Raw genomic sequence first — 16441 nt, forward strand, 5'->3', positions numbered from 1 at the left:
AAAAAAGTCAGAGAAGTTTGTTTTCATTTAAATGGTTTCACACCTTTGTAGTCCATTATCAAAATGTCCAGATAAGCCATACCATAAGACTAGAATGCCTGTACGTGGGCCACATTGCTTGTACGAGGAGCATTCAAGTTCTAAGGCCTCCTATTTTTTTTTCTCCGGACTGGAAAGAGATAGAAACATGCGCATTGTTTTAAAATGAGGCCGCGTTCATTGTCAATACGTCCCAGAGATGGCAGCACCGTACGGCAGATGGAATTTTACCGCCAGCGGCGAGAATGAGAACTGTTTTAAATACTTAAAATGGCGACGTTTTCCTTACTTGAAAAGCGTGCAATCATTCGTTTTCTGAATTTGCGTGGTATGAAACCAATTGAAATTCATCGACAGTTGAAGGAGACATGTGGTGATGGAGTTATGGATGTGTCGAATGTGCGTTCGTGGGTGCGACAGTTTAATGAAGCAGAACATCGTGTGACAACAAACTGAAACAACCTCGGGCTCGCACAAGCTGGTCTGACGACATGATCGAGAAAGTGGAGAGAATTGTTTTGGGGGATCGCCGAATGACTGTTGAACAGACCGCTTCCAGAGTTGGCATTTCTGTGGGTTCTGTGCACACAATCCTGCATGACGACCTGAAAATGCGAAAAGTGTCATCCAGGTGGGTGCCACGAATGCTGACGGACGACCACACGGCTCCCCGTGTGGCATGTTGCCGAGCAATGTTGACGCGCAACGACAGCACGAATGGGACTTTCTTTTCGTCGGTTGTGACAAGGGATGAGACGTGGATGCCATTTTTCAATCCAGAAACAAAGTGCCAGTCAGCTCTATGGAAGCACACAGATTCACCGCCACCAAAAAAATTTCGGGTAACCGCCAGTGCTGAAAAAATGATGGTGTCCATGTTCTGGGACAGCGAGGGCGTAATCCTTACCCATTGCGTTCCAAAGGGCACTACGGTAACAGGTGAATCCTACGAAAATGTTTTGAAGAACAAATTCATTCCTGCACTGCAACAAAAACGTCTGGGAAGGGCTGCACGTATGCTGTTTCACCAAGACAACGCACCTGCACATCGAGCTAACGTTACGCAACAGTTTCTTCGTGATAACAACTTTGAAGTGATTCCTCATGCTCCCTACTCACCTGACCTGGCTCCTAGTGACTTTTGACTTTTTCCAACAATGAAAGACACTCTCCGTGGCCGCACATTCACCAGCCGTGCTGGTATTGCCTCAGCGATTTTTCAGTGGTCAAAACAGACTCCTAAAGAAGCCTTCGCCGCTGCCATGGAATCATGGCGTCAGCGTTGTGAAAAATGTGTACGTCTGCAGGGCGATTACGTCGAGAAGTAACGCCAGTTTCATCGATTTCGGGTGAGTAGTTAATTAGAAAAAAAAAATCGGAGGCCTTAGAACTTGAATGCACCTTGTATGAATGGCTGAGTGCAAGGTACTATCTGTGTACAACAATCCGTTGCTGCACGGACTGCAAAGGTCCAAAAAATGCTCACCATTTCAATAAAAACACATTTCTGTGCAACTTTGACGGTTTTGTAATTTTATTTATAAGCAATTGTAACACAGACTGAAAGACCCATAACTGTATGGCTACGCGATTGCAGTAAAATCACTGGAAGCAGCTACTTCTACAAAATGTCTAGGAGTGCGCGTGCAGTGGGATCTGAAATGGAATGACCACATAAAACTAATCGCAAGAAGTTCGTGGGAAGAGTTGTCAGGGAATGTAGTGGAACGACAAAGGCGGTCTCTTACAAAACAGTCCTTCGACCAATACATGAGTACTGCGCGTCAGTATGGAATCTGTTCAGAGAGCACTGATAAAGGAAATAGAGAAAATGCGACTTGTTTTGTTACAGATTGATTTACTAAGTGTGAAAGTGTGATAGAGGGCTGATCAACTCCAGTGGCACACGCTGCAAAAGACGTGTTCTGCATCACGGTGTGGTCCGCTGTTGATGTTCCGAAAGTGTACACTGCTAGACCACAGTCAATCGATATTCCCATCTACGCTTCCATCTCGCGAAAAAGACCATGAAGATAAAATCACAGAGATTTGAGCCCAGGCGTAGATTTACCAACACTCGTTCTTCCGCGCGAATCATTCGCGATGGAACTGGTAAGGATTGAGGTGATAATGGCATACGAAGTACACTCCGTTACACACAGTGTAACGTCTACTGGCAAAACACATATGTGGTAAAAAAAAATAATAATTGAATGGATGATTGTAATTTTATTTCTGCATGGACTGTGATTGTGTGAACTTTATGTAATAAAGACAAACCATTATGTGTCGTGTTTTATACTTGTGTCGAATTATGTACTGATTTTTTAAAGATAATATCTGTGTCGGAGAGTACGTAAACCGCTACAGACAATACTTATTAAATATCAAACAAAGATGTAAATGTATTAAACCGAGTGTAAATAGCAGTGACCGGGCATTAAATTCTCTGTCGTCTTCTTTGAATTACGTGAGTAGGAAGAGCCTGTGACGCTATGTTGTTTGCTTGTGTAGCATTCTTTTGTCAATATTGAGAGAAGGACGCTATTAGACATCGATTTGTAAAGGTGTGTAAGAATTTAATCTGTCTAAATGTTCTGAATAGAGGTACTTAGTGAAAACTTGCATTATGATTTGTAATAAGCTTGCCTGGTATTTTATCCCATCCCTTTAAGACATTTTCAGCTATTAAAATATTATTCGTGGTGCAGAGCTGCGCTACGAACGAACGAGAAGCTGCCGCGGCGCATTCAAACTGCATTACATAAAACCAATCATACCGCAAAGAAGCGGACAGCTAATAGTGAACTAAAATTATTTCTTTCAGTTTTCGGGATTGCAGGGCAGAGCAGCAGATTTTGTGGTGTGTATTACACTTCGATGCGGGCTGCGGATGATGTTATATTATTAACAGCGCAAAAAGATAATTTACCTTCATGACATAAAAGAAACCTTGCTGTGCGTAGTTCTGGTCTGGCAAACAGTAAAAACATTTTCTCTCTGATAATAGTCTCATGTTCTTGTGTTAGTCGTGGTACTTATTGGTGTTTTAATGTTAACAAAAATCCACTGCAAAATTTTGATGTTGAACAAACATTGCGTACTGTAACATCAGTATTGATAACGAAAGAATTTTCAGTAACCTTTTCAATAACTGTAAAGAAAGAAAGATATGTTGAACTTTATAGCGAGTTACAGAAACCATGTTCCTTTTATAGAAAAGCAGATCCAGAATAATAAGAACATAATACATTTTGTTTTGTTGAAAATTAATGGTCCAAAGAAAATCACAGCACACCATCCCTAAAAATTAGCTCAGGGCTCTTTTCGCAGCAACATATTTTTTATCTCATCCATTTATCAATATATTAGTTGTTACGCGATCAGTAACAAAGAGAGAGCGAAAACAGTGGGGTGGCTTGCGGAATGTGGTCGACGGCGCAGAAACCATTGGATAGCTTGTGTTGTAAGTGCTTGCGACGTTACGATATATCTGCTAGGTGGCGCTATAATTAGGTTGGTGCTTAAGTTCGTAGCCTTTTTTCTTTGCATGTCGGGACTCCGATTGATATAGGTTTACACAGGGTGATTCACGAAGATATGCAATTTTTTTTAAATATATTACTCTAGAAATAAAACTAAAGAAAAAAGTTCATAAACATAGTTCCGAAAATGTTTTAGTTAAGAAGTTACGGGTTGGGTTGTCTGGGGAAGGAGATCAGACAGCGAGGTCATCGGTCTCATCGGATTAGCGAAGGATTGGGAAGGAAATCGGCCGTGCCCTTTCAAAGGAACCATCCCGGCATTTGCCTGGAGCGATTTAGGGAAATCACGGAAAACCTAAGTCAGGATGGCCGGACGCGGGATTGAACGGTCGTCCTCCCGAATGCGAGTCCAGTGTCTAACCACTGCGCCACCTCGCTCGGTGTAAGAAATTACGGCTAATAAAAGATTTTGCCTGAAATTTAACAACTTCGCTAATATGAAGCCATCGCGAAACTGTACGAGGTTAAAGTAAAGATCGATTTCCATTTATTTTGTTGTTATTGGCCTGGTGAATCTAATAAAACACGTCCCAGACGTGTGTCTGCAGTAATTTTCCAGAACATCCAGAGAAGGAAAGTTTATCATACAAGTAAATTTGTTTACTTTCCATTAAGAATGTAGAAACATTTATGTCATTGTTGGCAACCGTTAGTGAGTTGTTTCAGTCGTTTCCTAACCTTAAAACGAGTTAGTTTTCTGTATTGTTTAGTGAAAGAACATAATAACAACAAGTTTTTGATACCGTTCCTCACAAGCGACTATTAATCAAATTGCATGCATATGGAGTATCGTCTCAGTTGTGTGACTACATTCGTTATTTCCTCTCAGAGAGGTCACAAAAAAAATGGTTCAAATGGCTCTGAGCACTATGGGACTCAACTGCTGTGGTCATAAGTCCCCTGGAACTTAGAACTACTTAAACCTAACTAACCTAAGGACAGCACACAACACCCAGCCATCACGAGGCAGAGAAAATCCCTGACCCCGCCGGGAATCGAACCCGGGAACCCGGGCGTGGGAAGCGAGAACGCTACCGCACGACCACGAGATGCGGGCAGAGAGGTCACAGTTCATAGTGATAGACGGTAAGTAATCGAGTAGAACAGAAGTGATATCTGGCGTTCCTGATTTACATAAATGATCTAGCTGATAATCTGAGCAGCCCCCTTAGATTGTTTGCAGATGACGCTGTAATTTACCGTCTAGTAAAATCATCAGACGATCAGTTCCAATTACAAAATGATCCAGAGAGAATTTCTGTATGGTGCGAAAAGTGGCAATTGGCACTAAACAAAGAAAAGTGCGAGGTCGTCCACATGAGCACTAAAAGAAATCCGATACATTTTGGGTATACGATAAATCGCACAAATCTAAGGGCTGTCAATTCGACTAAATACGTAGGAATTACAATTACGAACAACTTAAATTGTAAAGACCACATAGATAATATTGTGAGGAAGGCGAAACAAAGACTGCGCCTTGTTGACAGATCACAGAAGATGCGACAAGCCCACTAAAGAGACAGCCTACATTACACTTGTCCGTCCTCTGCTGGAATATTGCTGGGCGGTGTGGGATCCTTACCAGCTAGGATTGACGGAGGACATCGAAAAAGTGCAAAGAAGCGCAGCTGGTTTCGTGTTATCGCGCAATAGGGGTGAGAGTGTGACTGGTATGATACGCGAGTTGGGGTGGCAGTCACTGAAAGAAAGGTGGTTTTCTTTGCGGCGAGATCTATTTACGAATTTTCAATCACCAGCTTTCTCTTCCAAATGCGAAAATATTTTGTCGACACCCACCTACGTAGGGAGAAATGATCATCATAATAAAATAAATCAGAGCTCGAACGGAAAGATTTAGGTGTCCCTTTTTCCCACGCGCCATTCGAGCGGAATGGTAGAGAAGTTGTATGAAAATGGTTTGATGAACCCTCTGCCAGGCACTTAAGCGTTAATTTCAGAGTAACCATGTAGATGTAGATGTATTTAAGTGTAACAACATTTTCCGGTTTAACATCAATTCGAGTGTATTAGGTAATAATAAAAGCAGATTATCTGACACATTCATACAGTTTCAATTAACGTTATAACCATGATTTTTCCTAAATAATATTTTGTATAACAGGTTGAAAACTTTGTGCAGTTGTCAGGAATTTAAAAAATAAATTGGGCCAAGCAGCTAGTAAACTAAAAATTTTACGGAATTACTTTTTTGCTTCTCTGAATTTTGTGGAAAACTACTGCAGATACACGCCTGGGACATGTTGTATTAGATTCACCAGAACCATAACAACAAAACAAAAGGAGATCGTGCTTCATTTTAACCTGGTACAGTTTTGGAATGGCTTCATATTAGCGAAATTGCTAAATTTCAAGCAAAATCTTTTATTAGCCGTCACTCCGTAACTAAACAGTTGCGGACCTATGTTTATATGGATTTTTTCTTTAGTTTCAGTTGTAGAATGACACAATAAAATATTTGCATATCTTCCTGAATCACCCTGTATATCGCTTGTCATTTTCTATTTTTAGTTCACTGTTGCTGTTTCAGTTGTGTCATTTCGACATTTGGAGATAGCGAGTGGAGCTGTGGACGCTAGAAAACGGAGTGCTAAGTGGAGAAATCGGGGCATTTCCTACATATTCTTCTGTTTGAGTTCAATAAAGGGGTGACAGTAGCATCGACAAACATTTGCGCCGTGTACGTGGATAATGCCTTTTGACAGAGCACGGCAAAAAAAATGGTTATCTCGTTTGACATTAGTGACTCACCACATTCAGAAAGACCATCACGGTTTGATAAAGATTGCTTAAGCACGTTAATCCACAATGACACACATCAGCGTACTCGAGTACTGGCAGATGGGATGATCTGTGGTCACTCCACCATTTGTATGTAATGAGCAAAGTTCAAAAACCCAGTATATGAGTACGGCATGCTCTAAGCCGAAATCACAAAAATCAGCAAGTGGCCATATGTTCATCTCTACTTGCTTCTCATCAATTGGCTCGTGAGTAACACCAACCGCCGGCCGTGGTGGCCGTGTGGTTCTAGGCGCTGCAGTCCGGAACCGCGGGACTGCTACGGTCGCAGGTTCGAATCCTGCCTGGGGCGTGGATGTGTGTGATATCCTTAGGTTAGTTAGGTTTAAGTAGTTCTAAGTTCTAGGGGACTGATGACCTAAGATGTTAAGTCCCATAGTGCTCAGAGTCATTTGAACCATTTGAACACCAACCACTCCTACCCTGTATCGTTGCTGGCGACGAGAAATGGTATCTTTATGCTAAGTTAAGGGAAAAAAGGGATGCTTGAGCCCAAACAAAGCAGCAACTTCCCGTACAAATGTCTGTGCGAATCCACAAACTGCACTCATGCTCATAAATTAAGGATAATGCCGATATATGGTGAAACAACGCTCTGGTGGGCGGTTTGCGGGTTTAAATCACCTCGGGGTATGACCATGCGGTGCATTTGACCTGCGGTCGTCGCACGGTGGCGCTGGCAGCAGTCCACATACGCAGAGGTGTGTTGGTCCATGTCAGAGTACGGCGCAGCCAGTAAGTGTCCAACGGGCGTGTGCTATGTATGCTACTCGGTATCCTGGACGACATCATCCGAGTGTCCGGACCGTTCGCCGGATAGTTACGTTATTTAAGGAAACAAGAAGTGTTCAGCCACCTGTGAAACGTCAACCACGGCTTGCAACAAATGATGATGCCCAAGTAGGTGTTTTAGCTACTGTCGCGGCTAATCCGCAGATCAGTAGCAGACAAATTGCGCGAGAATCGGGAATCTCAAAAACGTCGCTGTTGAGAATGCTACATCAACATCGACTGCACCCGTACCATATTTCTATGCACCAGGAATTGCATGGTGACGACTTTTAACGCCGTGTAAAGTTCTGCCACTGGGCACAAGAAAAATTACGGGACGTTGGCAGATTTTTCGTACGCGTTCTATTTAGCGACGAAGCGTCATTGACCAACAGCGGTAACGTAAACCGGCATAATATGCACTATTGGGCAACGGACAATCCACGATGGCTGCGACAAGTGGAACATCAGCGACCTTGGAGGGTTAATGTATGGTGGGACATTATGGGAGGAAAGATAATTGGCCCCCATTTTATAGATGGCAATCTAAATGGTGCAATGTATGCTGATTTCCTACGTAATATTCTACCGATGTTACTACAAGATTTTTCACTCCGTGACAGAATGGCGATGTGCTTACAACATGATGTATGTCCGGCACATAGCTCGCGTGCGGTTGAAGCGGTATTGGATAGCATGTTTCATGACAGGTGGATTGGTCGTCGAATACCATGGCCCGCACGTTCAACGGATTTGACGTCCTCGGATTTCTTTCTGTGGGGAAAGTTGAAGGATATTTGCTATCGTGATCCACCGGCAACGCCTGACAACATGCGTCAGCGCATTGTCAATGCATGGGTGAACATTACGGAAGGCGAACTACTCGCTGTTGAGAGGAATGTCATTACACGTATTGACAATTGTATTGAGGTTGACGGACATCATTTTGAGCATTTATTGCATTAATGTGGTATTTACAGGTAATCAGGCTGTAACAGCATGCGTTCTCAGAAATGATAAGTTCACAAAGGTACATGTATCATATTGGGACAACCGAAATAAAATGTTCAAACCTACCTACATCCTGTATTTCAGTTTGAAAAACCTATCTCTTACCAACTGTTCGTCTAAAATTGTGAGCCATATGTTTGTGACTATTACAGCGCCATCTATCACAAAGCGAAAAAAGTGGTCCAACTAAAACATTCATATATCTTTACGTACTACACGAATATGTAATGAAAATGGGGGCTCCTATTAAAAAAAAACACAGTTGATATCCGTTTGACCTATTGGAGCGTCATGTAACGGGCCAATCACAGCGCCATCAGGTTTCCCCCTTCAAGCCAGACTAGTTTCGTTTGTAGCGTCTGCTGTTACAGTGTGCAGCCCCCTTCATTAGGTGGTTTGTCACAGATCTGGTTTGTTTTGTAGCCACTCTGAAATGTACTGTTGTACAGGAATGAGGACGTTATGACGAAAACATCCATGAAAATCCATAAACATGGAGTATGACTGACCCTGCCCATCTGATATCAGGTGACTAAAACCGAACTTTTTGAACACCGTGTGGCGTCTGCTGTTGCAGTCTGCAGCCCCCTCCATTGGTGGTATGTCACAGATCTTGTTTCTTTTGTAGCCACTCTGCAGTGTACTGTTATACAAGGATAAGGACGTGATGACGAAAACGTCCATGAAGTTGGAATTTTCCGACAGATTGTACAGCAGTTGCTTTGCTACCATCATGCATTTCCTCCTGGCAACTGCCCTACAGATGACGTTTGCTTGGTAACAATTCTACACTGTACTAGTGTAGTGCTGCTAGGGTAGGGTCGCCACTGATCCAGCACGTCATGGACGGGTCAATGAAGTGGAGCCATCCAGACAAAGCGTACAACAGGTGCTATCTACTAAAAATGATTCAAATGGCTCTGAGCACTGTGGGACTTAACATCTGAGGTCATCAGTCCCCTGGAACTTAGAACTACTTAAACGTAACTAACCTAAGGACATCACACTCATCTATGCCCGAGGCAGGATTTTAACCTCTGACTGTAGCGGTCGCGCGGTTCCAGACTGAAGCGCCTAGAACCGCTCGGCCACACTGGCCAGCTGCTATATACTACCATACAGCATCTCCTTCTGAGGGATCCATTACAAATGTGCTGTACTTTGTAGCCCCTTTCCAGTGTACTGGTGCTTAGCAATAAGGGTATGGGTGTGACTATCCTAGCACATCGTAGAACAGGGTTCAGAGGTCGAACCTCTTGAACACCCAGTGGGGATTGCTTCGACTCCCTCTAGACCCTTCCAACAGGTGAAATCGCTAGAGCTACAGTGTATTGGTGTTGTGCAACAGGACAATGGGCGTGGCTTAAGTCCCAAAGCAGATATCTGAAGGGGAACCTGTCAACATGTTCTACTGCAGGTGCTCACTGATCCCAAACATTTTTGGCTGGGCTCCACTACAGATCTCATAAATTTGACAGCCACTCTGCTAGGTAATGGTCTTGTGCTATAGGTGTAGGCCTGTAAATGGGCAAGTACATTCTGAAACAGGTTTCTGAAGTGGAATCTTCCAGAGAAATTGTACAGCAGGTGTACGAGGGTGGCTTGATAGATCTGGTAAATGTCCATCAAAGAATGGAATACTTTTGTTGCTCCTTCAAGGTTGGTAAGCTTAATTATTCCAAGGATTGTATGTAAAATTGGGATAATGTACAGTGTTAAGTTCATTTTTGACAGCCATTGTTGGTCAGTGTGTCGACTGCAATGGAGAAAACAGAGCTTCCTGCTGTTATCAAACATTTTCATTTGAACAGTTGGACTGCCGTAGAAATAAAAACAGAATTGGATGAAATTCACGCGAACTCTGAGCGATCTTTGAACACCATTTGTTTTTGGATTAATGAATTTAAACGTGGACGGTCAAGCACAGAAGGCGAAGTGCTCTCCTGCCGTCCGACATTGACGAACTCCATGATATGGTAATGCAAGATCGCCGAATTCGTGAGACTGATGAAATTGTAGGCGTATCAACTGAGCGAGTGGGTAGTGTTCTGCTTGGAGAACTGGCTGTGAAGAGACTGTGTGCGAGCTGGGTGTGACGATTGCTCACAGTCGACCAAAGCGCATCTGGTACAAGATTGCAACAGGACAGTCTCTGTATGTCCACCTTTATAACGATGGTTGTGAGACTCGGCTATTCGATAGAGGATGTCACATTGAACACCTTTCAGCCATCAATTTTCAACCCTGTTTTATTGGGCAACCAGTTTCAGCGTTTTACCACGCCATCTTCAGGCCCATGACAGCTGTGTGATGGTTGACGTAGTCACTGTAACAAATCTCTACTAACACCAGTACTACTGGCCCCTGTTTTGATCACAGTCGAGGTAGATTATTCCTACAGGTATGTCAGGTGCCTGAAGATGGAGTAGTAAAACGCTGAAACTGGTTGCCCAATAAAATAAGGTTGAAAATTTGACGGCTGAAAGGTGTTTAATTTGACATCCTTTTCCAGTGGAATGTCTGGGGCTGTCAGCGAAATATTTTGCGACGATTTGTGAGTGATGATGAAGCCCAAATCCATCGTTACACACCAGAGCAAAAACGACAGTCAGAACAATGGATAAAGGCTGGTGGAAGTGCATTGAAGAAGGCAGAGACCATTTTGTCCACTGGTGAGGTAATGGACACTGTTTTTTAAGATTCCCAAGGAGTAACCCTCATACACTAATTGGAAAAAGGCAGAACCGTAACTGTACTCTGGCCAACAGCCTTGCCACAGTGGTAGCACCGGTTCCTGTCAGGTCACTGAAGTTAAGCGCTGTCGGGCTGGGCTAGCACTTGGATGGGTGACCGCCCAGTCTGCCATGCGCTGTTGGCAAGTGGGGTGCACTCAGCCCGTGTGAGGCAAACTGAGGAGCTACTTGACTTAGATGTAGCAGCACTGGTCATGAAAACTGACAACGGCTGGGAGAGCGGTGTGCTGACCGCATGCCCCTCCATATCCGCATCCAGTAACGACCCTGGGCTGAGAGGATGACACGGCGGCCGGTCGGTACCGTTGGGCCTTCGAAGGCCTGTTCCGACGAAGTTATAACTGTACTCTATTATGCTTCATTGTCGGATCGTTTGAAACTTGTGTTGCCCAGAAAAAGACCAATGCCGGCTCTTTCACCAGGATAATTCACCATCCCACACAGGCTGTAAAAAATGCGAAATTGGGTCAACTGGACTTTGAACTGGTTCCTCATCTACCTTTTCACCAAATGTAGACCCAAGTGACCTCTCCCCGTTCCCCAACTTTGGTTTGCCGGGGAGAAATTTTCATCAAATGAGGAAATTATAGTATTTTGCAGAGTTTGGCGGAAACTCTGGGATCAGAACGCTGGAGGATCGCTGAACCAAGTGTGTATCTCTAAAAGCAGATTATGTAAGTAAGGTGAGTTGTTATAACTGTATTATGTTTCATTGTTGGATCGTTTGAAACTTTCGTTGCCCGTAAAAAGACCAAGGCCGGCTCGCAATAAGTGCTCTTCCACCAGGATAATTCACCATCCCACACAAGCTGTAAAAAGACGAAATCGCGTGAACTGGGCTTTGAACTGGTTCCTCATCCACCTCTTCACCAAATGTAGACCCAAGTGACCTCTCTGTGTTTCCCAACTTGGAACTCTAGTTTGCTGCGGAGAAATTTTCATCAAATGAGGAAATTACAGTATTTTGCAGAGTTTGGCGGAAACTCTGGGATCAGAACGCTGGAGGATCGCTGAACCAACTGTGTATCTCTAAAAGCAGATTATGTAATTAAGGTGAGTTGTTAAACATTTTTTACTTGCTTTTTTACCAGATTTATCAAACCACCCTCGTATACTACCAGACAGTATGTCTTCCTGAGGGTTCCACTGGAGATCTGTGTCAGTTGGGAGCCACTCTACACTCTACTGGTGTTGCGCTACAGGGGTATTAGGGCGGTGACTGACCCAGCACATCGCGGAACAGGTCCCGGACGTGGAACCTCTCGGACACCTTTCGCGGCAGTCGTTCACTGCCTCCGGGCCTCTCCCCCAGGCGGCTCTGCCAGCGCGGTCCGCCCGTCTCCCATTGGACGCCACCACCAGGCGTCACGGAGCCCCCGTCGCCGCTGCGCCGCCGTCGTCTGCACACAGGCGCGGCATGAGAGGCCCTGCGGGAGCTCGTGTGTCGACGAGCTCTCGACCTCTTCTTCTGTTAATCACTCAGAGACGCGTTCACAATGCACGAATGTCGAGAGAAATTGGCTGACGTATAGTTGCTTGTAAACCAACTCCAGAACTAACTCTATGGTGAAACAACAGGTGTCAAGTGGGGGACCGCAACTTAGTGTTTAAGAGTGACTGCTTCGACTTTGCTCACGCAGGTACACTGAAGAGCCAAAGAAACTGGTTCACCATCCTAATACCGTGTAGGGCCCACGCGGGAACGCAAAGTGCCGCAACACGACGCGGCATGGACTCCAATTATGTCTGAATTACTGCTGGAGGGAACTGACACCATGAATCCTGTAGGGCTGTCCATAAATCCGTAAGAGTACGAGGAGGCAGAGATCTCTTCTGAACAGCAGGTTGCAAGGCGTCCCAGATGTGGTCAGTAATGTCCGTGTCAGGGGAAGTTGGTGGCCAGCGGAAGTGTTTAAACTCAAAAGAGTGTTCCTGGAGCCACTCTATAATACTTCTCGACGTGTGGGGTGTCGCGCTGGCCTGTTGGAACTGCCCAAGACCGTCGGAATGCACAATGCACACGAATGGACGCAGGTGATCAGACTTAGGTACGTGTCACCTGTCAAGTCGTACCTAGACGTATCAAGGGTCTCCCTTATCATCCCTACTGCACACGCCCCACACCATTACAGAGTCTCCACCAGCTTGAAGAGTCCCCTGCTGACGTGCAGAGTCCATGGATTCATGAGGTTTTCGCCATACCCATACTCGTCCATCCTCTCTACATATACATCTACATACATACTCCGCTAGCCACCAAGCGGTGTGTGGCGGAGGGCACAATTCGCACCAAATCATGATCCCCCCCCTCTGTTCCACTCGCGGATCGCGCGAGGGAAAAACTACCGCCTGAACGCCTCTGTACGTGCTGTTATCTCCCTTATCTTTGAATGAATAATATATGCTCTACATCCTCGGTGAGGATTGGATTTCGGAATTTAGTGAGCAGCCCCTTCTGTCTATCTGCAAGTGTGTCCCACTTCAAACTTTCAATGAGATTTGTAACGCTCTCGCGATGGCTAAATGTACCAGTCACGAATCTTGCCGCTCTTCTTTGGACCTTCTCAATCTCTTGAATCAGACCCAACTGGTAAGGGTCCCATACAGACGAACAATACTCTAAGACTGGACGAACTAACGTATTCTAAGCTATTTCCTTTGTTGAAGGACTGCATCGCTTAAGGATTCTATCAATAAACCGCAATCTAGAGTTCGTCTTAACCGTTACTTGTGTAATATGATCATTCTATTTGAGATCATTTCGAATAGTCACACCCAGATACTTGACTGATGTTACCGCTTCCAAAGACTGATCATTTATTTTGTACTCATACATTAAAGGGGATTTTCGCCTTGTTATACGCAATAGGTTACACTTGTTAATATTGAGAGATAACTGCCAGTCATTACACCACGCATTTATTTTCTGCAAATCCTCATCGATTTGTTCACAAGTTTCGTGTGATACTACTTTCCTGTCCTCGTCCGACGAGGCAACATGTTTTCAGTCATCAACAGTCCAATGTCGGTGTTGACGGGTCCAGGTTAGGTTTAAAGCTTTGTGCCGTGTGCTCATCAAGGGAACACGAATGGGTTTTCGGTTCCGAAAGCCGATATCGATGATGTTCCGTTGAATGGTTCGCCGACTGACACCTGTTGATGGCCCAGCATTGAAATCTGCAGCAATTTGCGGAAGGGTTGTACTTCTGTCACGTTGAACGATTCTCTACAGTCGTCGTTGGTCCCGTTCTTGATGATCTTTTCCAGCCCGCAGCGATGTCAGAGATTTGATGTTTTATCGGATTCGTGATAGTCACGGTACACTCTTGAAATGGTCGTACAGTGGATGTGTCCCATCACTCGTGCGCCGATTGTAACATCAAGTTCAAACTCAGTTAAATCTTAATAACCAGGGATTGCAGCAGCAGTAACCGATCTAACAACTGTGCCAGACACTTGTCTTACATGGGCGTTGCCGACCGCAGCGCCGAATTCTGCCTGTTTACATATCTCTGTATCTGAATACGCATGCCTATACCAGTTTCTTTGGCACTTCATCGTATCTCTACTTCACCAGTGTGTTATACGCGTGGAGAGTGGAGCAATGGCTCAGTTCTACAGCAGCTTGAAGACTAGCAACTAGGTAGAAGCGTCAAAGCTCATTACTTTCCTTGTAGATTCTATGTAGCGCAAACTTGGAATTGTTATACTGAAGAGATTTCTTATTTTGTCTGTCACCCTCTGCTTGTGACACGTCTGTTTAACATAAAGGTAAGTATTATATTTTGTCCTTTTCTTAATAAAACTCAATACGATTTGCTTGAAACGTTGTCTAGCGATCCGAGAAAGCAGGTTTCTCAGACACGCCACATTTGACGAGTAGGCAGGATTCAAGTATAGTGCATAATGCTCGCAGTATTTTCAGTCCAACTACTTTTCTCACACACCACATATTCTATGGATCACATCAATAGGTGTCTATGGTTTGTGGAAAGAAGAATGAAATGCCCATTGCAGTAAAGTGTAATATAGCGCAATGATATACATGTTGAAATATTTTGAAAATGAAGTGGTAATACGAACTGTGTTACAACCAATACGGAAATTTTGAGAACTCGTATGTAGATATGGCTGAATTAAGAGTTGGCCAAGACATGATGATCTGCAAGTCACTTCACTTAACTCTGAACACAATGTATACAAATACTTTCCACAAGGTAACACAATATAACACTTTTCGTGATATCTTGATTACGTTACACGATAATATCTTATTTGGGGTAAGTTTAATAAATGTAGTGAATGAAAGGAATGAGAAAAACTTTCTAAGCTTGGCACAACAGAAGCTTCATATCTCATACATTGAATGAAATTATATAATCTTCTTTGATTTACTTTAAACTCCACTATATGACCCAAAACTGTCCCATACTACTGAGTGGATATCTACCCACGTATATGACTCATTTTTGTACTAATGTTACAATCGTGTAGTTTTTCACGATATTGTATTTTAGTCTTGGTGCTTAGAACAATTCTCCACAGAAATAGAAACACTGACAACTAACAATGAACTTCAAGGAGTGTGTGCATTATAAAATGGTTGTTAGTTACCAAACTTTTTAAAGGGATCATATGAGTTTTCCTAGTTCTGAGGCTCGAGATAATTCTTATAAAATGACTCTGCATTTTGAAAATTTTAAATGTTCATGTCGAGCTCCTCCAAATATTAATTCTGTAGCACATTTCAGAATACCTCGAATATTCTAGTTTGTGCATCTCTAACCATCACCTAACACTGTTGTAATCATCCATACTACACCTGTAGCTGAAGTAAGAAACTTCATTCCTTCTAGGAAGCGAGCATCCCAGTTCTACTTGTGATCTATTTGTGGTCTATTTGAGTCATTCAAAACTTGAGCCAGGGATTGAAATTTTCATATATTTCATTAGCAGCCATTTCACCATTTTTTTATTCTTACACTTGTGCACAAATTGTTAATTTTGTGTTTTGTGATATTACAGGAGTAAGACTAACAAGCTATCTGTATTAGGAAAAGCAAAGGACCTATGATAGAACCCTGTGGTACACTGCATTACATAATTTCCAGTCCAGAATGTATTAACTTCATGTGATGAAATTAAAACTGACATACACTTTTTGCTATCATATAGCACTCTGTCTACAGGCCACAAGTGGCCCATCGGGACCATCCGACCGCCGTGTCATCCTGAGCTGACGATGCAGATAGGAGGGGCATGTGGTCAGCACACCTCTCTCCCTGTCGTTATGATTGTTTTCTTTGACCAGAGCCGCTACTATTCGGTCGAGTTTTGCTATCATATAGATAAGAGGAAAATCATGAGCCTGCTTTGTTTACTGTAACGTATTACTTGAAATTTTTCCTGAGAATAGCAAATTTTATGCAGTTAACACCCCTCCAGCTACAGCTTAATTTTTTCCGTTCATAGAACTTTCTGATTTCATTATCGACATCA

General features: G+C 43.6%; 1 protein-coding gene and 1 pseudogene across 1 annotated transcript in view; one reads left to right on the forward strand and one right to left on the reverse strand.

The window, feature by feature from the left end:
- The window catches only part of LOC124718924 (mediator of DNA damage checkpoint protein 1-like), a 93531-nt gene that overhangs the window by 33385 nt on the left and 43705 nt on the right, over positions 1-16441 (reverse strand). Inside the window, exon 5 of the mRNA XM_047244578.1 lies at positions 12167-12342. Within this exon, the coding sequence (XP_047100534.1) occupies positions 12167-12342 (176 nt within the window). The remainder of the gene's footprint in view (positions 1-12166; positions 12343-16441) is intronic.
- On the forward strand, positions 10950-11067 carry LOC124719291 (annotated as a pseudogene).

Source organism: Schistocerca piceifrons, chromosome 10 (assembly GCF_021461385.2).
Source record: "Schistocerca piceifrons isolate TAMUIC-IGC-003096 chromosome 10, iqSchPice1.1, whole genome shotgun sequence".
NCBI lineage: Eukaryota > Metazoa > Arthropoda > Insecta > Orthoptera > Acrididae > Schistocerca > Schistocerca piceifrons.